The sequence below is a fragment of the Pelophylax lessonae genome, assembly GCF_965119305.1.
Source record: "Pelophylax lessonae genome assembly, chromosome: 1".
In the NCBI taxonomy this organism is placed as follows: domain Eukaryota; kingdom Metazoa; phylum Chordata; class Amphibia; order Anura; family Ranidae; genus Pelophylax; species Pelophylax lessonae.
The window spans coordinates 550,850,354-550,874,767 of NC_138768.1; the positions used below are offsets into that span (position 1 = coordinate 550,850,354).

The following is a 24,414-nucleotide window of genomic DNA, read 5'->3' on the forward strand; positions in this document are numbered from 1 at the left end:
AAAAACGCACTTCTTTAAATGCCTCCCTAAATAAAAAAACAAATCAGCATGTCTTTGCTCTGGTGTCATACTTTGCTTCAGATGTAACATCTTATCCACTAATGCGTCTGTCTTTTCACGTGCCCAATATGATAATGACAGATTAGGATTAGTCAATGAAAAAAAAAAAAAAAATAGATAGGTTTCTCTTTAATATATACCTGCATCTTGGGATCGAGCATAGAAACCTTTAGCCCTTGACTCCAGTGTCCTCCTGTTGACTACAGAGGGGGAAAAAGAAAGTATAGAACAATCTTTAAGTACAAACATATGTTATAAATGATGAAAACACACAGGGCAAAGAAAATTACAATAATGGTACCGGAGTAACAGCAGAGTAACTGTAAAGAGACATGAAAATAGGTACCTGAGAAGCATGTTGTTGCTGCACAGCTAAAGTATCATCTGCACTCTTGTTAACATCCAACACATCATTAGATTGCATTTTTGAGCACTTTGTTTCTATGCTCCTATTTTGAGAATTCTCATGTGGCCTCTTGCTAGTATGTTTCTTCTGTTGGTCTCTGGAATCAGAGTGGCCTGGTTCTCTTACAAATTCTACTGTGTAAGGATACAGCTTATTTACCACATATAAGACATGGTCAGGCTTCAGCTTTACTTCTTGATCTTTCCCAATGTCCACATTGTCAATGCTAGTTGGGTTAGTTCCTATCTAAATAAAAAAAAAAAAAAAAGAACCAAAAATAAGCTATATGAAATCAGGAACATGTCTTATTAAAGGTTGTGATTAGCATATACATGCAGTGCCATATTTTCATTTCTGTAATGTCATCATTCTTTTCATCCATAATTCCAGAAAGCATGCTATGAATCTTCTCCTACCTAAAATCTATTGGTAGGTTTATCAAAATTGCAGACAGACAAGCTCCTATTATAATACAATGCAATATAACAGTAAAGGCTCGTTCACACTAGCCACTGCTAGGGCACATAGAAAAAAAATTGTTTAAATGTGCCAAGTTTACACTGCAACACAACCTGGAAGTGAATTGGGCTGCGATAAAAAAGGCAGACATGCTGCAATTTATCACAGCACACTGGAAGACACCGCATGTCACTGTACAACAGCACAACACCCCTGCTGTGTGGTGACATTAATGTCACTTTGTGCACTTCAAATAGAGTTGCCAAATAAAAAAACGAGCATCACACCACCCCTCACTGCACCCAAAATGGACAGCTGCCTGCACACTAAACCAGAATTGCAGCGTGAATGGGTCCTAAAACTTAAAGAAGCTTTCTCATTTTTAGAAGACAAAAAAGGCAGAAACCAATCTCTAAAGACACTTCAAACTCTTTTGGGAAATTAATTTGCAAAACTGAATGTTAAAAGCAAAAGGTTTTTTGAAATACTATCTAACAACATTCATCAAGTCATAATTTTTTCTGATGGGAATTTCCGTATAAATGTTCATACGAACGCTTGTTCGAAAACATAGTGGATGACCAGTTAAGGGTGGTGAGAATCTCTGCTTAAACAACTATTTGTTATATAGTAACCAAAGCTGCACTAATCAGTTCTTATATGGGAAAGAGGTTGAATTTAACAGCAATACTGCCTTGTAGCAGCAGTGCAGCACTCAACAGCTACTGCTGACTAAAAAAAAAAAAAAAAAAAAAAAAAAAAAAACAGTCAAGAAAACGAAACAGTCAAACAGGCTACCGGCCATGCTGATGGTGTCTATTTCAGAGTGAAATCCAGACAAATGGCTAAATATGTATATAAGTTTACAGTTTAACAGCCAAGGGATTTTACACTTTTTGTGCAGCAGCCAATCCTACGATTTACACTGTGTAGCCAATCCTTTCATTTACACCCTTCTTGTCACACTGCACAGCCAGGAAGATCACACTACTACATGCTGGTTCTGCTTTATTACTTCCTAGTTCAATTTTATGGCTTTCTGGATTTCATCCTTGCTAAATGGTTAAAGTGGAAGATGCTGATGCATTGTTTAGTGAGCAGTGTGGAGGAGACATAAAATCTGCTGAAACAGTTGTATCACTGTCCTTGCTCTGCAGTGTAGCAGATCAAACAATAAAAATGTCTAAAGATCTGCTTTAACAGCTGGAAAATGGTTGGGTGGTCTGAATTAGATAGCTCCTAAAATGTCTTCTCTCAATGAAGTATACATACAAAAACAGTTTAAAAACATACACTAACTGTCCATTCATCCATTCTTAGAGACGATATGTCACAGTCAATGGTCAGGCTTTGAGAGCAGTCACTATAGCAGTAGCAAGGTTCCTACCGACCAGCAGGCTAAGTACACAAGCAGGTCACCCTGGCAGATTATTATTATTACAGGTTTTTATAGCGCCAACAGTTTGCGCAGCGCTTAACAAAATGAAGGCAGACATTACAGTTACAATACAATTTTGGTACAAAAGGAATGTTTGTGTGTTTGCTGAACACATGAAAAAATGGGGCGCTCGGCAGGAAGTTCGCCCGCCGATGAGCACCCCATAATGCACTGCGCTGGTGCGCACGGACTCATCCAAGGCACGAGGTTTAAGCCCTAACTTCACCAAAGCTCCTGATGGTAGAGATGGGTTTTGCTGTGTGCTAGAGCCAGATTGCGGTCCTCAGGATTACTCCATCAGAAGGTGAGCAGGTCAGGGTTTGGTAGCAGGTATGGATCAAGCAGAAGCGTAGACAGGGAACAAGCCAAAGGTCAGTAAGAAGTGGTTGCATGTTGGGATCAAGCAGAAGCATAGTCGAGGAACAAGCCAAAGGTCGATAACAAATGGTTGCTGGTATCGAAGACAGAACGAGGTGAAAGGCGCAAGAGATTGGCCTGGAGAAGAGCACAATATTCTGACAAATTCTGGGTTTTGCTGTGTGCTAGAGCCAGATTGCGGTCCTCAGGATTACTCCATCAGAAGGTGAGCAGGTCAGGGTTTGGTAGCAGGTATGGATCAAGCAGAAGCGTAGACAGGGAACAAGCCAAAGGTCAGTAAGAAGTGGTTGCATGTTGGGATCAAGCAGAAGCATAGTCGAGGAACAAGCCAAAGGTCGATAACAAATGGTTGCTGGTATCGACGACAGAATGAGGTGAAAGGCGCAAGAGATTGGCCTGGAGAAGAGCACAATATTCTGACAAACAGGAAGTGCAGAGAGACATGGGAGAAGAAAAGATTTCAAGATTCATCAAAAAGTGCAAGGCAAGATTGTCCACCATCTCAAGTGGTACAGCAAGAAAAGCTACAGCCAGACATTGCAGAGGTTGCAGGTTTGGATGCAGACCCTGACAGTATTTCCCTCTTCCAATATGGCCCCTGGAGGTCTTAGAGACAGGTTTGTGAGGAAACCTGTGCTGGAACTCTTGTCAGTCTGGAAGCAAGAACAGTCTCCTCAGGTTCCCAAGAATGTTCATCTGGTCCATGTCATTTGTTCCTAAAGATCCTGGAATCAAGAATTCTTTCAACCACAAATTCTTCTTTACCCTGTACCTCAACAGGCTGAGGAGGTGGAAGAATTCTCCTATAAAAATATTTTCATGAAACAGTTTAAAATCAACCATGTGAAAACTGGTTGATTCTTCATACTGTCGGGAAGTTTTAAGCAAAATGTGATTGGGTTTATTTAAGCAAAGATCTGAAAGGTCCCACAAACTTTTGACCCAACTTAGCAGATGGAACATGAACCTTCAAATCTTTGGTACTTAACCAAACCTTGTTACCCACGTGAAAAGTAGGGAAGTGATCTGTGATGTCTGTCAGCAGCCTTCATGTAACAATTCTAAAGGAAAGGGGGGATGATGAGCGCTAAGGGGATAACACGCCTGATAGGTGGAAGAAAGAAAAGGGGGGCGGGGGGAGGAAAAAATAGTTCAGTAAAAGTCAGTGAAACAATGTTGGCAATAAGATTGAAGTTCAATACAGAAGGAAGTTCAAACAAATCACAATGGGTACACAGAGAGAGTCAAAGGCACAGAGTATGAAGAAGCTCTGTGTAGATAGACAGGGGGGGGGAGAGCGGCACCAATCTCAGTGCAGCAAGTTAAAAAGTAACATGTTGATATAATAAAACACTCAGATATGGTGGGGTACGCTGTAAATGATGCAGTCCTGGTGGCAGGCAGGTGGGGTGCGCTGTAAATGATGCAGACCTGGTGGCAGGCAGGTTCCGGGATCTCGTGGCGCTCTGGCCGTCGGTGTTGTCCAGGGCTCCAGATGCGGGGAGGAGAGGGGAAAGCCGTACTTGCTTTACAGTACCATATGTGAGTGTTTTATTATAATGACAGACTGTTACACCTAAACCTGAGCAAAAGCTTTTCCAAAATTTTGAAGTAGATTGCACTCCTCTGTCAGACACCGCATTATCAGTAATTGCATGACGTTTAAAGACTCCTTGAACCATCAACTTCGCAGTTTGTTCAGTAGAGGGTATCCCCTTAACAGGTAAAAATTGAACCATCTTAGTGAGACGGTTGACGACTACCAAGATAGTGGTCATCTCTTTCATAGTTACATAGTTAATCTAGCTGAAAAAAGACACAGGTCCATCCAGGCCAACCAATAAGGGGGGGGGGGGGGGGAGTACAATTACATATACACAATCCTATACCCACAGTTGATCAAGAGGAAGGCAAAAAAAAAAAAACGGAAGGAGGAAGATCGACCACGAGGTCCATAGCAATTGACCCTCATGGTCTTGATGAAACAAGGAGTGTTCAGAGTAACCACAAAACGAGAAGAGTGTCTCACTGCTTGCACCTTAGAAACCCCAAAATGCCCAGCAACCTTAGAATCATGCACCAGCCCGAGGGCTTCTACCCAAACTGATTCAGGTACATAGAGATGCACTTCAGTCCAAAGGCCATTCTTAGATTCAAGGTTATTGTCCTTAGGAGGATATATGAGAACTGGGTCATTCTCATGCCCCTCTTTAAGAAGACTCAAGAATGTCTTGGAACTTGTGGCCCCTAGGAAGTTCTTGAGGCAGGATTGTACATTCAGGATTGTACATTCAGAGTTGTCTTCCTGGAAAGGCTCAGACAACATCCTCGATAAGGCACTGGTTTTAGCATCTCTTGACCCAGGTCGATACAATATAATAAAATTGAACCTGGAAAAAATAGAAGACCAATTCCAAGTTTTTATGATCAGTGAGAATAGGTACAGGAGATTAGGCCCTTCAAGCAGATGCCTCCATTCTGAAAAGGCTTCTTTAATTGCCACCAACTCTATTTCCAATGTCATAATTCCTTTCAGCTGAAAACATTAAACGAGAGAAGTAAGCACAAGGATGAAGCTGCGTCTTTTTCCCTCTTTGATGAGAAAGGATAGCTCCCATGGCAGAGTCTGAAGCATCCACTTCCATGATAAAAGGTAGTTCACGATTGGGATGTACCAATATTGGTGCAGAAGTGAAGAGTCTTTAGCTTAATAAAGAAATTTGTGCCTCAAGTGACCACACAAGGGGCATCCCTTTCATTTTTAGTGGCATAATTGGTGCTACCACCTTACAGAAGTTTCTTATAATTTTCTTTCACTTTGTTTTTATTAGAAAGGCAGGAGAAACATACAGCCAGTATTCATAAATCTTGATCTAAACTACAGTCAGTATATATGGTCGTTATACAGACAAAAAATCTGATGCTAAAAATGATGCTAAAACATAATATACTCTACTAGCTTGTGTAATTGGCCTTAGGCTTTTGAAGCAGGTATCGGTAAGTAAATAACAAATTAGATATTGAAGTCTAACCTTATTCATGTTGGCCCTAAAATGTTATAACCAAAGAAAAGGACTAATATCACAATAAAGGCTATGGGCAAATTGGCAGATGAGGCTTTAATAAGCCACAGATCTAGCTGGTGATGTAGGAACAGTTGGGAGATGTAGCTTCTTGCTTGAAACCACCTGCAGGTGGAAAAAAAATAAGGGGGATAAAAAAAAGAAAAGCCCTCTAATCCAGCCAAAGGAGCCTGCAAAAATCAACTAAGAAAATGAAAGAGGGGGGCGGAAAAGAGGACAAAGCAGGAGGAAGAATGAAGAGATGGGAAAGGAAAAGAGGAAGGGGAAAAAAACCCAGAGGCCTGTGCTATCAGGGGCATAAAAGGTAGTGTATAGTCAAAGCTCCAGAAAGGGCACAGTCAATTGAGAGGGCGAGAAGTGGTTGAGCCAAGGCTGCCAGGTACGTAGAAATTTGTCATGGGTATCATTACAATCATATGCAATGTTTTATCTTGTCAAATCGAAGATTTCCATGCCCTCGCTATGGTTTGTTTCATCGCTATAAAAACATGGGTGATTATTGTCTGTTCGACGAGTAACATGTTTCATCGGTTGGTGCAAGAGTGATTCCCAGGGATTCTTTCGCAGATTAGTGTAGAGTATCGTATTGGCTATTGCGTATACCCGTATGCAAATTTTACGCCACGCCCACAAGATGTGTTTCTTATCTCCCCATTCCAGACAGCCTCGGATGCAGGAGGAAGGATAGGTAGGAAGACTTCTGATGATTTTTATATAGAAGTTAGAACAAATTCATTTCAGTTCCAACAAATCGTATTTGCCTAACAATTTTATGGGCATATATAGAAAGAGCTGCGCTAAATTGATGATAAGCTAGGGTTAACCAGCACACAAACAAAGTAAACAGTATACTAGCATATGTATTAAAGTACACCAGCAATGATTAGGTGGTCATAATCCTGCAAGCATAAAAAATCATCAAAAAATCAATAACAACAGTGATCATTTAGTTGTGTCTTGCAGGCATAGATTAAAGTCCATCAAATAAAGTCCATGAAGAAATAAGGGGGTGTCCAGTGAGAAGAGGAAACACACACCACTTCAACATGCTTATTTCACAAACGGTGCCGCATGCATAGAGCTCAAGTTAGGCTTACCAGAGCTCACTGGAATATGAGCATAATACACATATCCACTAATAGGGCAACCAGTATCCAACGTGTTGTACCGCACTGCCACCACTGTATTGCTGAACAGATGACCCCCGAGCAGATGTAAGAGCCCTTCAGCGTTCCACGTCCCAATAAAGAGAAGGGAGCAATAGTGTAGTACGTACACACAGTTTATTTTTAACAACGGTTAAAATCACTTACATAGAAAATAGTAACAAGCGCTTGTATGTTTCTCGCTGCCGCCCGTGCTTCCGGGTTGCGTCGTGGTGATGTCAGCACGCCTTCCCTACGCGTTTCGTGATAGGTCACGTCTTCTTGAGGATGCGGGCGGCGCGCTGACGCACCACTTAAATAACACACAACGGACTGCCTCCTCCGGTGTCACCGGAAACAGGTGCCGCCATCTTAACTGCTGGTCTGCCAATACCTCTAAGGGTTAGCATCCTGGGCATGGCGGAAGAAAAACAGAACACTAAACCTCAAAATCGGAATCACCGGAAGGGGCTAGACCCGTCTCAACATACAGTAGATCATAATAATAAACAAACCTCGAGCAAGTACAGAGCTGCCCGTGATGCTGCATTAAAGAAATTTTGGATGTTGATAGGGTTAGCATATTGCCTTAGCACTGCTATATGGAACCCAGCCCTCATGTAAACAGCAGCCTATTCCACCATATTAAATACTGGAAAGGCAGATAATAAAAGCCAAATCACAAACCATAATCGCTGAAGTTATAAATTATTGCATTAAGTGACCCACAGAGGGGTCAATCGATAACCATATAAATTAAAAATATAGAAATTAATTATAACTTAGTCCACTAATGGTAGACGAATTAGATGAATGGGCATTACTCTAGACTCAAATGAAGACCATTCACAATTTGACTATGGTTACAAGTATGCATGGCTATAATAACAAAGGTTCTGATTATGCAATATGTACCCACAGATGGGCCAATCTATAACCATATAAATTAATATATAAAAAATATTGTATAAAAAAATATATAAAATTAGTCCACTGAAAGCAGACATATTAGATAAATAGGCGTCTATCTGGGTTCAAATAAAGACCATTCCCAATTAGGCAATGATCCCGATATACATGGCCACAATGCAACATCATGGGAAACCTCTGGACACTCAACAGTATCAACCCAAAATTATAGATACCTATTCAATAAAACATATAAATTATATAAAACCATATAAATTATAGTATATAGCACATAATTGTAACGTGCATGTCCGCAAATTATATGGCCATATACAACATATATCACATAATATATGTGATTAAAAATTAAAAGAATAAGCTTTACCGGTAACTTATCATATAAGCCGCCCAGTAGGGAAAGTGAAATCAGTATTAGGGCAACAAAGGTTAGACCAGAGGGGCTAGTCCAGGATCTAAAAATAAAAAATAAAATAAGGTCTCAAGAGTTGTCTATGAATGCGTTCACGTCTGTATCAATATTCAAACCAAAAGGAGTGAACGTCTTCATCTTATAGATCCAGGTCATCTCAAGTTTCGATAATCCCCTCACAAAGGGTTCCCCTCTCCAATGCGGAGAAAATTTGTCGATCCCGAGGAAAATGGTACCTCGGGTATCCTTATTGTGCTTAATCCTGTAGTGATTGGAAACAGAATGTTTTCTAAAGCCCTTCTTGATGTTAGCTATGTGCTCGTTGCAGCGCGCCTGAAAAGCACGCTTGGTCCTGCCAATATACTGCAGGCCGCACGGGCACTGCAACAAGTACACAATCCCCGTGGTAGTACAGGAAATACAGGGCTTGATAGGGAAACAAGTACCCAAGCTGGTAGAACGGATTTCCCTAGTATTCCTCTGCTTGCATGCATTGTAATGGCACGTTTGACAGCGGTTGCATTTATAATAACCCTTAAGCTGATTGAAGAAGGTAGGCTTAGGCCCTGGGGCATCCAGGACATTTGGAGCCAACTTATCACGCAAAGTTGTGGCACCCCTAAAAATGACCTTAGGTTTCATAGGTAAAACCTCTCTCAAAGTCCGGTCATTTTTCAGGATGTGCCAATGTCGTTCTAAAATCTTTTTCACCTTCCTGTGTTGAGTGGAAAAGGTGGTTACGAAGGGAGCGGTGTATGAAGACTGCGCATTTCCTGATCTAGTAGAGCCAGAAAGCATGACGGATCTATCCATGGCCTCCACTTTGTTGAGGGTTTCAGTCAGGAAAGGTCCATCATATCCCTTATCTAAAAAGCGATTGGTGAGGACCTGCGCCTGACGCTCAAAGTCCTCATGATGGGTGCAGTTACGCTGGAGCCGCATATACTGCCCCTTTGGCACTGCTTGCAACCAGGGAGAGTGATGACAGCTATCTGTCGGAATGTAAGCATTCCTGTCTGTAGCCTTAAAGTATGTCATAGTGATGAACTTTGCATCGTCACGGGATATAGTCAGGTCAAGGAAGTTAATGGCTTCCTGGCTGGCTTCAAAACTGAGCTTGATGCCTCTATTGTTATTGTTCAGATCTTCCATGAACACATCAAGCTCCGCCCTAGGCCCATCCCATAGGAGGAGGACATCATCAATGTACCTAGCCCAGAGCAAAATCTGGGGCTTGGCACTATTATAGATGACGTCCTCCTCCCATTGGGCCATAAAGAGGTTGGCAAGGGAGGGGGCATACTTTGCCCCCATCGCTACACCTCTATCTTGGCGATAGTATTGCCCCCCAAACCAGAAGTAACTCGATCTGGTGGCAAATACCAACAAATCCATAATAAATTGGATCTGGAGCGCATGGATGCCTGAATCCCGTCTGAGGGAGTCCTCCACGGCCTTCAATCCCAAATTATGCGGAATAATGGAATAGAGTGATGCCACATCTGCTGTGACAAGCCACAAACCATCTACTGGGGCAATTGTTGCTAGCGCGTTAATAACATGCCGGGTGTCCTTGATATAGGATGGAATAAGCCGCACCAAAGGCTGAAGATATGAGTCTATATACCTCCCCACCCTATAAATGCAACCGCTGTCAAACATGCCATTACAATGCATGCAAGCAGAGGAATACTAGGGAAATCCGTTCTACCAGCTTGGGTACTTGTTTCCCTATCAAGCCCTGTATTTCCTGTACTACCACGGGGATTGTGTACTTGTTACAGTGCCCGTGCGGCCTGCAGTATATTGGCAGGACCAAACATGCTTTTCAGGTACGCTGCAACGAGCACATAGCTAACATCAAGAAGGGCTTTAGAAAACATTCTGTTTCCAATCACTACAGGATTAAGCACAATAAGGATCCCCGAGGTACCATTTTCCTCGGGATCGACAAATTTTCTCCGCATTGGAGAGGGGAACCCTTTGTGAGGGGATTATCGAAACTGGAGATGACCTGGATCTATAAGATGAAGACGTTCACTCCTTTTGGTTTGAATATTGATACAGACGTGAACGCATTCATAGACAACTCTTGAGACCTTATTTTATTTTTTATTTTTAGATCCCGGACTAGCCCCTCTGGTCTAACCTTTGTTGCCCTAATACTAATTTCACTTTCCCTACTGGGCGGCTTATATGATAAGTTACCGGTAAAGCTTATTCTTTTAATTTTTAATCACATATATTATGTGATATATGTTGTATATGGCCATATAATTTGCGGACATGCACGTTACAATTATGTGCTATATACTATAATTTATATGGTTTTATATAATTTATATGTTTTATTGAATAGGTATCTATAATTTTGGGTTGATACTGTTGAGTGTCCAGAGGTTTCCCATGATGTTGCATTGTGGCCATGTATATCGGGATCATTGCCTAATTGGGAATGGTCATTATTTGAACCCAGATAGACGCCTATTTATCTAATATGTCTGCTTTCAGTGGACTAATTTTATATATTTTTTATATATTAATTTATATGGTTATAGATTGGCCCATCTGTGGGTACTTATTGCATAATCAGAACCTTTGTTATTATAGCCATGCATACTTGTAACCATAGTCAAATTGTGAATGGTCTTCATTTGAGTCTAGAGTAATGCCCATTCATCTAATTCGTCTACCATTAGTGGACTAAGTTATAATTAATTTCTATATTTTTAATTTATATGGTTATCGATTGACCCCTCTGTGGGTCACTTAATGCAATAATTTATAACTTCAGCGATTATGGTTTGTGATTTGGCTTTTATTATCTGCCTTTCCAGTATTTAATATGGTGGAATAGGCTGCTGTTTACATGAGGGCTGGGTTCCATATAGCGGTGCTAAGGCAATCTGCTAACCCTATCAACATCCAACATTTCTTTAATGCAGCATCACGGGCAGCTCTGTACTTGCTCGAGGTTTGTTTATTATTATGATCTACTGTATGTTGAGACGGGTCTAGCCCCTTCCGGTGATTCCGATTTTGAGGTTTAGTGTTCTGTTTTTCTTCCGCTAATGCCCAGGATGCTAACCCTTAGAGGTATTGGCAGACCAGCAGTTAAGATGGCGGCGCCTGTTCCGGTGACACCGGAGGCAGTCCGTTGTGTGTTATTTAAGTGGTGCGTCAGCGCGCCGCCCGCATTCCCAAGAAGACGTGACCTATCACGAAACGCGTAGGGAAGGCGTGCTGACGTCACCACGACGCAACCCGGAAGCCGGGCGGCAGCGAGAGACATACAAGCGCTTGTTACTATTTTCTATGTAAGTGATTTTAACCGTTGTTAAAAATAAACTGTGTGTACGTACTACACTATTGCTCCCTTCTCTTTATTGGGACGTGGAACGCTGAGGGGCTGAACGCTGGAACGTAGAACGCTGAGTGCGGTACAACACGTTGGATATTGGTTGCCCTATTAGTGGATATGTGTATTATGCTCATATTCCAGTGAGCTCTGGTAAGCCTAACTTGAGCTCTATGCATGCGGCACCGTTTGTGAAATAAGCACGTTGAAGTGGTGTGTGTTTCCTCTTCTCACTGGACACCCCCTTATTTCTTCATGGACTTTATTTGATGGACTTTAATCTATGCCTGCAAGACACAACTATATGATCACTGTTGTTATTGATTTTTTGATGATTTTTTATGCTTGCACTATTATGACCACCTAATCATTGCTGGTGTACTTTAATACATATGCTAGTATACTGTTTACTTTGTTTGTGTGCTGGTTAACCCTAGCTTATCATCAATTTAGCGCAGCTCTTTCTATATACAATCTATCTAGTGACTCCCACTACAGCTGCTGCTTACTTTTTTGGCTTAGCGCGGTTATTTACTTTTATAATTTTATGGGCAGGCTAATCCACCACTGCTTTGATCTTCTCGGGATCCATGGTCACTCCTTCTGGAGAAATAATGTATCCCAAGAACTGGATCTGGATACATTCAAACATAAATTTCTCCAGTTTGATGCAAAGTCGATTCTTACTTTCAAAGACAGTGCAAACATGCTTGCGATGCTCTTCCAGGTTATCAGAAAAGATGAGAATATCATCCAGATAAACAATTACAAAGTTGGCTTTCCATTCATCTCCTTGATCAATGCAGACAAGGTTCTATGCCTCCCCCAAGTTTTTAGTTTTGTAAACATTTTGGCAGAATGGAGTCTTTAAACCATTTCAGAGATTAAGGGAAGTTGATAATGGTTTTTAATTTGCGATTCATTTTTTTAAAATCCCTGTAATCGATGCAGGGACACCTGTTGAAGTTCTCTTTTTCAACAAAGAACAGGGCTGTCCCTGTAGGAGACCTTGAGTGTCTAATAAAGCCCATCTCAAAATTCTCATCAAGCCACTCCACTCCCTTTAAAGGTTAAGTGCACCTTTGGAACATGTTCCACCGAATAAAGGGCAGAACATGTTCCAGCTCCTGCTTCCTCTACCTCAATCCCCTGCTCCCTGTAACAGCAGATAGGGCGGATCTTCTCCCTGCACCCGCTGTCACAATTTAAAAACAGTGCAGCAGTACAGGGCTCCTCCCGCACAGCCACGTCATTCATTCACAGAGTTCTGTGACAGCAGAGGGAGAGGATTGAGGATTCGGGCAGCCTGGATCGTGGGACAGGTTAGTGTGTGTTTAATAAAACTCAGCAGCTACACTTTTTGTACCTGCGGACTTTTAATAAACACAGAAAAGGCTGGAACATTTTTTTACCTACAAAAAGATGTGCATTTCTTTTTTTTATGAAAGCTGAGCTAATCCTTTAATTCAGGTTCGGACAGTATGAAATGAAAAGGCGACTAAAAGGTATTTCTGTCCCTGGGAGCAGTTCAACTGGACAATTTTATGGGCAATGAGGAGGTAATTGAGCGTCATTCTTTTTTTCAGAAATCTCAGAACTCATGGTATTGTGAAGGCAGGTTGTCATAACTGTGGTGACCACATCAACTGTGATTCCTTGACTGGTGGAGAACTAGTTTTTCTAAGTTCTCTACAACGTTCCTTGCAATGGTTGGACGTAAAATTTATAGTCTGTGCTCCCCAGTTAATGTGAAGATTATGGGTGGAAAAGCAAGGAATGATCAGAATGACAGGAAATTTGGGTGACAAACTGGTCAAGTGCCTCTCCAAGCAGACATTCTCCTTGAAAAGTCATATGTGTGAGGCGCTTTTTACAGACAGCTTCAATTGTCCAGGCTTTAGGCCACAAGACTGTGTGCATGTGGATAGATATTAGGGCCAATCTGGAAATGTGTCTCATGACCTGTTCTATTTGCTGTAATGGCTCTGTTAAAGCAGAGTCCTGAAAAACAGGGTCATGTTGGTTGTTTATTGCCCTAGTCCAGGTAACTGCAGCGTGACATACTGAAATTGCAGCAATAAACGATTGCTGACCTGTGCCTGCCAAAGTAAAGGGAGCATTTAACAGCATCTCAAACTTTCTTTCTGCAAAATCTTTGAAAGAAGGAACATCTTCAGTAGGTCCAGTTTGAGGTTTCTTTTAGATTGAGACAACAGGATCAGCTAGAGGAACAGACCATTGTTTAGTGAACTTTTTCCACTGGACAATCAACGTCTGTACAACCAGCCTGTTTTTTCCCAATCGATCAGAGATGATCATTGTATTCTAACAGTGGGGAAGGCTCCCCACCGTCAGAACACAATGGCATAGCTGGAGGATTCCCCAATCCACTATGAATGATGGGAGAATCTGAAAGTTTGTTTTGTTCAAGCCACTGCCGGCTTTGTGCCCCATTCACACCAAAATGCACTTTGTTTACATTGTGGTGTAAACGGGGCACATAGAAAACAAACAGTTTTCTATGTGCTCATGCTGGATAACAGTGTGGAAAAACACCAGTCCCTGCACTGTGATTCAGTCTTTAAAGCGGAGTTCCACCCAGTTAACTTTTTTTTTTTAATAAAAATACCCCCGGGACAGTCAGGGCTAGTGCATTCCACAATGGCTAGCCTCTGATCTGTCCCGGTTCGCACTTACCTGCAAGAAGAAATACTTACCTTGAAAATGTATTCTCCAGCGCTGCCATCTCAGGTGTGGGCAGCTTGAAGCCAGCGTGATCCTCTTCTGTGTCCTCTTCCGTCTTCTTCGTCCCACGATGCACTGCACCGGCCCCGCCGTCACTTCCGGTGCCGCAGCGTCATCCCTGCACAGCTTCTGGGCATGTCCAGAAGCTGTTTTGCAAGGTATGACGGCGCCTGCACCGGAACTGACGTCGGGGCCGGTGCAGGCGCATTGATTCCTGGGAGCGATGATGTTCAGCTCCCAGGAATCATTGCATGCCAGGAAGTGACGACTCGCCGTGGCCGCCGAGAGGAGGAAGAAGGAAGTAACGTAAGTATATTTTCTTCTAAACGAGGTAAGTAAAAAATAAAAAAAAAATTGCGATTATCCATTTGTTTTTCAGGTGACCCGGAGCGAGAAGATGGAGGTAAGTATCATTTTAGGGTGGAACTCCACTTTAAGATTTTCCTTTTATTTCTAGAAACTGTATAACAGGCATGATAAATTGTATCTAAAAAAAAGAACTACGCTGGTTTTCTGTCTGAGGATCTACACTTCTAGAATGGAAAAAAGCAAAAGCTGCAAAGTAGCACAAACAATTTATTCATAATATTTATTAAGTAAATATAAAACTTCCATGCTTATTTAATTTAAATTTGCATCTTACATTGCAAATTGTAGGCAGACCATATGAACCTTAAACATATTACACGTATTAATAAAAACATTTTTTTTTTTTTAGCCTGTAGTCAAAATTGATTTATGGTTTCTTGAACTTCATAGAACTGAAACTGATATACTATAGTAAGCAAAACTATTTTTAGAATTACAGCCTCAAGAGAAAAGTACATAAAGAATTACCTGCTTGACCTTTACATAACCTTTATTGCAGTCCGATGTCAGCTGCACTGCAAAAGAAAAAAAAGATGAAAAAACTAGATATTGTTAGGATAACTAAATAATAATTTTAAGTGGTTGTAAGGGCAGAAGTTTTTTTATCCTAATGCATTCTATGTGTTAAAGTGATTGTAAAGTCTTGTGTTTTTTTTTTTAAATACCAAACATGTTTTACTTACCTCCTCTGTGCAGTGATTTTTGCACAGGGCAGCACGGATACTCCTCTTCTCGGGTCCCTTTTTGGTGCTCCAGGCCCCTCCCTCCTGTCAAGTACCCCACCGCAAGCAGCTTGCTATGGGGGCACCAGAGCCAAGCTGCAGCTCCGTGTGTCCATTCAGATACGGAACTGCCGTTCTGCCCCATCCCTTCTCTCTCCTGATTGGCTAACTGACTTTGTGTCTCAGCCAAACAGGAGGGAGAGTCCCGTACGGCCCAGGGACTCGTGGACATAGCTGGATAGAGAGGGGGCTCAGGTAAGTATTAGGGGGTGATGGGGCGGCTGCTACACACAAAAGACTTTTCATCTAAAATTGTATTGCATACAATGCATTAAGATAAAAAAAACCTTCTGCATTTACAACTCCTTTAGGATAAAAAGCCTTTTGTGTGCAGCAGCCCCCTAATATTTACCTGAGCCCCATCTAGATCCAGTGATGTTTCAGGAGTGTCTCAGCTGCCCAGAACTCCTCATTGGCTAAGACAGCAGCGCAGCGCCATTGGCTCCCGCTGCTGTCAAAGTCAATCAGCCAATGAGGAGAGAAAGGGGGCGGGGCGGCTTGTGGCTCCATGTCTGAATGGACACACGGAGCTGCCACTTGGCTCGAGTGCCCCCATAGCAGGCTGCTAACTGGGGGGCACAACAGGGGGGAACGGCCAGGAGCGCCGAAGAGGAACCCTGAGAAGAGGGGGATCTGGGCTGCTCTGTGCAAAACCACTGCACAGAGCAAATATAATACGTTTGTTATTTTTAATTAACAAAAAAGGGACTTTACAAATCACGTTAAAGACTGCAGCTAGCTAGGATCCTCTAGGACTATCAAAAATTCACACTTCCCTTCATTACAACCCTGGCAATATTATGATATACTGTATATCAATGGCAATAATATTATAAAGTATTTCACAAAAGTGAGTACACCCCTCACATTTTTGTAAATATTTTTATTATATCTTTTCATGTGACAACACTGAAGAAATTACAAATTGTGTAAATTTGCTGTCCCCTCAAAATAACTCAACACACAGCCATTAATGTCTAAACCACTAGCAACAAAAGTGAGTACACCCCTAAGTGAAAATGTCCAAATTGGGCCCAATTAGCCATTTTCCCTCCCCAATGGGACTCATTCGTGTTACAAGGTCTCAGGTGTGAATGGAGACAAGGTGTGTTAAATTTGGTGTTATCGCTCTCACTCTCTCATACTGGTCACTGGAATTTTAACAAAGAACTCTCTAAGGATCTGTAAAAAAGAATTGTTGCTCTATATAAAGATGGCCTAGGCGATAAGAAGATTGCCAAGACCCTGAAACTTAGCAGCAGCAGGGTGGCCAAGACCATAAAGCGGTTTAACAGGACAGGTTCCACTCAGAACAGGCCTCACCATGGTCAACCAAAGAGGCTGAGTGCACGTGTTCAGCGTCATATCCAGAGGTTGTCTTTGGGAAATAGATGTATGAGTGCTGCCAGCATTGCTGCAGAGATTGAAGGGGTGGGGGGTTAGCCTGTCACTGCTCAGACCATACGCCCCACACTGCATCAAACTGGTCTGCATGGCTGTTGTCCCAGAAGGAAGCCTCTTCTAAAAATGATGCATAAGAAAGTCCACAAACAGTTTGCTGAAGACAAGCAGACTAAGGACATGGCTTACTGGAACCATATCCTGTGGTCTGATGAAACCAAGATAAACCTATTTGGTTCAGAGTGTGTGTGGCGGCAACCAGGTGAGGAGTACAAAGACAAGTGTGTCTTGCCTACAGTCAAGCATGGTGGTGGGAGTGTCATGGTCTGGGGCTGCATGAGTGCTGCTGGCACTGGGGAGCTAGAGTTCATTGAGGGAACCATGAATGCCAACATGTACTGTGACATACTGAAGCAGAGCATGATCCCCCTCCCTTCGGAGACTGGGCCACAGGGAAGTATTCCAACATGATAACGACCTCAAACACACCTCCAAGACGACTACTGCCTTGCTAAAGAAGCTAGGGATAAAGGTGATGGACTGACCAAGCATGTCTCCAGACCTAAACTCTATTGAGCATCCTCAAACGGAAGGTGGAGGAGCGCAAGGTCTCTTAACATCCACTAGCTCAGTGATATTGTCATGGAGGAGTGGAAGAGGACTCTAGTGGCAACCTGTAAAGCTCTGGTGAACCCCATGCCCAAAAGGGTTAAGGCAGTGCTAGAAAATAATGGTGGCCACACAAACTATTGATACTTTGGGCCCAATCTGGACATTTTCACATAGGGGTGTACCCACTTTTGTTGCCAGTGGTTTAGACATTAATCGCTGTATGTTGAGTTATTTTAAGGGGACAGCAAATTTACACTGTTATACAAGCTGTACACTCACTACTTTACATTGTAGCAAAGTGTTATTTCTTCAGTCTTGTCACATGAAAAGATATAATAAAATATTTACAAAAATGTGAGGGGTGTACTCACTTTTGTGAGATACTGTATATAATCATATGCCAAAATTCCAACCCCTTGCTCATGGGATTGGATCACTGCTTATACTAGATGTCCACCAGGACGCATAAAGACAAATTTTAGGCATCACCCTGCTATAGCCGTTACGGCTTTTAAATTTTGGGGTGGCAGCTTTTCTTACTGAAAATCCGATTAGGTGGTTACAGTGGAAAGTTCCTCCTTTAGCAGTGTGTTTTAGAAATTGCTTGCAAAACCTACAACAATATCTACAGAAGTAACAAAGGATACTAATTTTTATATAGGTAAGGTGCCAGAGAATGTTTTTCCTCAAACAAACTGGAAATCAAGTTTTACTGAGGGGAAAAGTAATCACTCTCAAGTTATATACATTTCAAGGATTTTCACAAACTTCATTGCATCCTTACCTTTTTCTATGTGTACGTTTATGAAAGGGTGAATTTTTTTCTCTGTTCGCTTCTCTGCAGTTCTCCGGGGAAAATTATCTCCTCTGGCACCCTTTTATGAAGCAGAGAACTTCAGTTCTCCCAGGGTGATCAGAGGAGAAGTGTTTCCTCGGAGAATGGCAGAGATCTGTGTAGAAGTTAATGGGAGGGCCTGTAATCTCGTGAGACAAAGCAAGATTACCGTACTATGAAAATCACTGGCGCTCTTTAACAAGCAGTGATAGATTATCACTGCTGAGTACACGATCCCCACTAATGTTAATAAATAATAGTCCCCTTACATATATATATATATATATATACACACACACACACACACACACACACACACTAAACATATATCTACATGTATGTGTGTATATATATACACACATGTATATACATACATAAATATGGCAGGGGGGCATGATTACTGTGTTGAGGGGTCTGAACGAGGAAGAAGGATGTCAATAATCTTCCTTCTTCCCCCTCAGTTCTCCCCCGATTTGGTCTCACTCCCAGATTCACAAGCTCCAGGCTGGCGAATCCGGGAGTGTGAATTCTGACACAGATCGCCAGTGAAGTGCGGAGATCGCAGCTTCATAACCTGGTTGTTTCTGTGACAGGCAATGACAGATTCCCGTGTGAAGAGATGATCAGCGAAGAACATGTTCTCCGCTGATCATTTCTGTTTCATAAAATGATCGGAAATGAGCTGCGATCAGCAGGATCACTGCTCATCTCCGTTTCATAAAAGGACACCATAATGAGAAAAATATGTAAGCCAGTGAGCAGAGGAAACAGTCCGCTTGCTATAATCACATTCAGACCTAATATTGCAAAAAGAAGCAACACATTTCCACTGCAAGAAACTGGACTTGCACTCTCGCCCCAGATAGTCAGCGGGGAAGCTGATGCGGATGTCAGGTGGCTCCGATTGCCGTCTGACACCCGCGATCGCTCCCCGAGCATTCTTCTCACTGCAATGATCACAGAGCTTGTGTGATCCTGCTATAAAGGATCGCATGTCTCTGTGATCATTTCACAAGTCCAACCCCCATACAGTTAGAATCACTCCCCTAGGGTGACATTTAATCCCTTGATCACCTATACCAGGGCTTGACAAATTTTCCTGAAATCTAGGAGCCAGCTAAAAAAGTTAGGAGCCATTTTTTTTTATTTTTTTTAAACAAACAACCAAGCTTTATTTTCCAAAAAATAATATACTAAATTTACACATAAAGACGACTAGAACCCCACTCTCCTCTATAGTGCAATCGGATGGAAACAGACTGTCTGTCTGTTTCCATGCGATGCCATCTGATCCGATCCACGGGATGGATAGAAAATAGAACCACCATCCGTCTGTTTTTGGCGGGCAGGATCAGATGGCGGCAGATTACCGCTCCATAGAGGAGACTGAAGGGTCCGATCAGGTCTGCCTGAGAAACTGACAGGCGGACCTGATCAGACAGCCTGTGTGAAAGGGGCCTTCGGCTTTGGCATGGCGATGAGGAAAAAATTTTTATATATATATATATTTTTTTTTTTTTTTTTCCTCATCGCCATGCCACAGCCACACAGCCGAAGGCCCCTTTCTATACATCATTTTTTTTTAAATAATAATTGAAAAAAAATAAATAGATTATTATTTTTTATAATAATTGAAAAAAAAAAAAAGAAAAAAAAAAAATTATGTGGACAGGGAGATGAAGCCTGCAAAAACTTCCCTCTCATCTCCTCTTGGGAAGGAGATGGACAGGCAGGGGCAACAGCCATCAGTGACTGCTTGTCAAACTCCCGGCCACCACAAGAGGGCGCCAGTTCCCCGTTCTCTCACTGAAGAGAAAAGCCGTGGCCTCAATTATCGGATGGAGCGGTAGTCCGTGCACTCGCTGAGAGGGTGGGGGGGCGCAAAAGGGACAGGACACCTCCTGCAGTGCACCCAAGGCGCCAGGTCGCTAATTCTAGTCGCCAACACGACCTGGCGCCCGGGGTTTGTCAAGCCCTGACCTATACTGTTAACCCCTTCCCTGCCAGTGTCATTACAGTAACAGTGCATATTTTTAGCACTGAATACTGTAGTAATGTCACTGGTACCCCGAAAAATGTCAGTTAGGGGTCCAATCTGTGCGCCGCAATGTCACAGTCCCACAAAAAAATAAAAATTGCAGATCACCGCCATTACTAATAAAAAAAAAAATATTAAAAATGACAAATCTTTCCCGTAGTTAGTAGACGCGATAAACTTTTGTGCAAACCAATCAAAATACGCTTATTGCAAAATTTTTTTTACCAAAAATATGTAGCAAAAAAATTGGCCTAAAAAGTTAAAACATTTTGATTTTTAATTTTTTTTTTGAGAATGTCATATAGAAGAATGTGAAAAATATGTTTTCAAAATTGTCGCTTTTTTTTGTTTATAGCACAAAAAATAAATATTGCACAGGTGATCAAATACCACCAAAAGAAAGCTCTATTTGTGGGAAAAAAGGATGTCAATTTTTTTTGGGTACAGCGTCGCAAGACCGCACAATTTTCCATTAAAGTAACGCAGTGCCAAATCGCAAAATAGGGCCTGGTCATTAAGCAGGAAAATCTTCCGGTCTTAGTGGTTAAGGTGCGACCTAAATCAGATTCCCATTTTGCCACATATGTTGGGGGGACCAATATCAGGTTCGGTAAGTAGTTACAGGTACCCATTTTGTCACATATGTTGGGGGGACCAATATCAGGTTTGGTAAGTAGTTACAGGTACAATTTTGAAATTAAGCCTCTGGCATGAGGCTCTGTATAGCATATGTGTTCGAAGGGCGATAGCTGATTAAAGGGTCATCTCTAGACGTGTGTGTAGAATGAAAATTTTTGATTTGCAAATAACGGAATATTTCAGAGTTGGGCAAGTGAAAAGTTTCACATAGATCCGGGAATGGTAATAAGCCATGTTATACAAGCGAGTTAGCCCGGTGGTGGTCCAATTGCGGAAAGATCTTGGGGAAACTCAGGCAGGATAGAATAATGGATTTTGTAAGAAGGAAAGAAGGGGGCTGTGTGCAGACTGAAGTCCATATGTGGTTTTCACATTATCCCAGATTGAAAGGGTGTGTTTAGTAATTGAGTTCAGACCAGGTGGACGAGATTTAGGATTGAACCAGAGGAGGTTGGATACTGAATAGGGATCAAGTTCGGTAGATTTAATAGCTACCCAAAGTGGAATTTCTTTAGTGGCATGATATTTGGTAACAGGGCAATCTGGGCAGCTCTGTAATACGAAACAAAGTTAGGAAAACCTAGTCCGCCGCGGACCTTGAGAAGAAGCAAAGTAGATCTGGGAATCCGTGGCCGGGTGCGATCCCATGTAAATGAGAAAGCTCTACGCTGCAAGACACGGAAAAAGTGGACCGATACCGAGATCGGGAGAACTCTAAACAAATAAAGGAGTTTGTCGCCTGGGTATAAAGCCCATTTGATCACGATGAATGATCTCACCTATAAAGTTATCTAGTCTCTGAGCAATGATTTTAACCAGAATTTTAATATTCAAATTCAATAAGGAGATAGGTCGATAATTAGACCAGATGGAATTGTCTACATGAGGTTTAGGAATCATACAGATAGTAGCTATGAGGGAGTCCCTAACTAGAGAAGTACAATGAAGAAGAGATTAAAAGCATTGGATAAAAGAGTGGCTAAAACGGATGAAAAAGTTTGGTAGTAAAGTGCAGAGAACCCATCAGGGCCTGGTCTCTTATTACCTTTTAAAGTTTTAATGATCTCCAGAATTTCACTCTGCGTAATGGGAGCCTCCATCAATTCCATTTGAGTAGCAGAAAGAAAGGGAAGGTTTGGGTTAGAAAAAAAGATGTGGCTGCGTTAGGGTCTAATTCACCTTCAGACGTATACAATGTTGCAAGATGTGATCTAAATTTTGTGAGAATTTTGACAGGGTACTAGAATAGGTGTCTTTCGTGATTTTAAGTCGGATATGCTTAACAGGGTCATGTAACGCCTTAAGCATGCGAACCATAGGGGTGTCTGGTTTATTAGATTTGAGATAAAAGTTATGTCGGGATCTGCGAAGAGTTTTGTCTGCCGACTCGGTAAGAAAAAAGTAAAATTCCAGTCTAGCTTTTTCTAATTCAAGTTTCCAGGCAGTTGAGGGATCGTGTTGGAATGCTGTATAACAGTCATTAAAAGTTGATTCTAGCTTATTACTAAGGGTTCTACGTTCCCTTTTAAAATGGGCCATTTGACGCATACATATTCCCCTGAGAACCGGTTTGTGCGCCTCCCAAAGGGTGAAATTTCAGGTGTGGCGTTAAGAGTTAAATAATCAGAGAGGGCATTAGCTAATTCAGAGCAATGAGTTGGATTTTTAGGAAAGTATCGCTCATATACCAGGTGGGATCACGAGCTTTAGGAACGGTTGAAGTTAGAGCAGTACAAACTGCACTATGATCTGACCAAGTGATAGGAATAATTGTAAAAGAAAGGATTTCAGGAGCCATGCTGGTAGAAAGGAGGATATGATCTATACAAGAAAAGGAATTATGTGAATGTGAAAAATGAGTACCGGTATATCTCCTTTTGTAAAAGTTTCAAAGACTCCACATGAAGCAGATGCGAGGTTGCCCAAATATAGTGGTGGAAGACGCCAATCCACCTCACATCCGCGACATGGAGGGTCAGAGAAAAATAGGAGAAAGGGGGGGGGGGGGGGCCTTAGGTGGGATTTTAATGGTGTTTTATACAAACTGTAAGAATAAGGCCAAAATGAATAAAAAATTATTTTATTACATCAAAAAAGACATTTAAATGTGCAAAAGACAGAATGAGTACATTCCAGCATATAAATGCATTGTAATAAATAGGACATGGAAAGGTACAGACTTTTCACAGAAACCAGAACATCCGGTAATTGGTAATATGAAAGCTCCGATGTCCATCCACAACACTTTACATGTTTCGCGGTGTTAAGACCGCTTCTTCAGAAGTATTCTATATAAACAGATACATGTGCTAGAATCACATAACTCATATACATACATTTATAAAAGGAGCTCAAAGATTGCGTCCCCAAAGCAACCCCAGTGTGCGCCCCCCCATCCCTGAATCCCAAAGGGATAAACATAGATGGAATTTGGTTGGCATCAAAAACCCCAACCACATCAAAAGGTCCCCCAGGCGAGTGCGGTGGCATGCAAGAAAGGAAGGCCAACCCAAGAATAGAGAAAATAAAGAATATTAATTGAATCAGAAAAAGATGCATGTAAAAAATGAGTAGACTATATTTCAAGAGACAGGGAGAGGAAGAGGGACCCACCTATATCTATAAGTGGGATAAATGCCTCTAATGTACCCACAAGGTCCTCCACAGTCTAAAATTGATAGCGGGGAGAATGCCCCATATCAGTTTGACATAGCCCAATCCTCAGCATTGCGCACCTGAAGAGAGGGGATTTATATTAGAAAAGGAGTATTTATAAAAATATTTTTGAAAGTAGATAAAAAATAAAATATATAATGTTAAGTCAGTATAATCATACCAGAATATGGTCTTTTGCAAGAGAAAACACACAGGCGGCCTCAATGTGCTGTCGACAGGCTCTACGGTTTGAACTGTAAGACCCCGTGATTTGACCCATAACAGGGAAAAACACCAAGAGAATCCCAGTATAGTATATATCAACTTGTATGCAGGTCGTGAGCATTCAAGACCAGGAAACTGAGATAATAAGAAAAAATGGTAAGGTATTAAGATAATGAGATTTAAGTATCAATATCATCCAAAAATAATAATGATAAGGATAGAAACGGAGAGTTCAGATACCTGATGCCTGGATCGCACACCACAAATGGCCGACTGAGACTATTAGCACGCTGGGGTAGCGTCTTAAATTGCGCCACAATCCGGGCGTCATTCAATCCGAAAGACCGGAAATGACGTACCGGACCCGCTGTCAAAATGCGCATGCGCACTGCAAACCGGAAGCCATACGGAGTGGAGCTCCACAGCTCGATCTGCCAGGGGAGGCGG

The 24,414-nt window shown here is 41.9% G+C and overlaps 1 protein-coding gene across 3 annotated transcripts in view; it reads right to left on the minus strand.

The window, feature by feature from the left end:
* APTX (aprataxin) overlaps positions 1-24,414 on the minus strand; it is a gene marked incomplete at its 5' end in the record, with an annotated part of 46,327 nt that overhangs the window by 16,299 nt on the left and 5,614 nt on the right. Inside the window, 3 exons of one of the 3 annotated variants that reach the window (XM_082243489.1) lie at positions 201-260; positions 626-712; positions 15,249-15,295. In XM_082243489.1, coding sequence (XP_082099615.1) covers positions 201-260; positions 626-712; positions 15,249-15,295 — 194 coding nt within the window. Of the gene's footprint in view, positions 1-200; positions 261-406; positions 713-15,248; positions 15,296-24,414 lie in introns of all 3 variants that reach the window. The other 2 variants (XM_082243487.1, XM_082243488.1) reach the window with 2 other exon arrangements.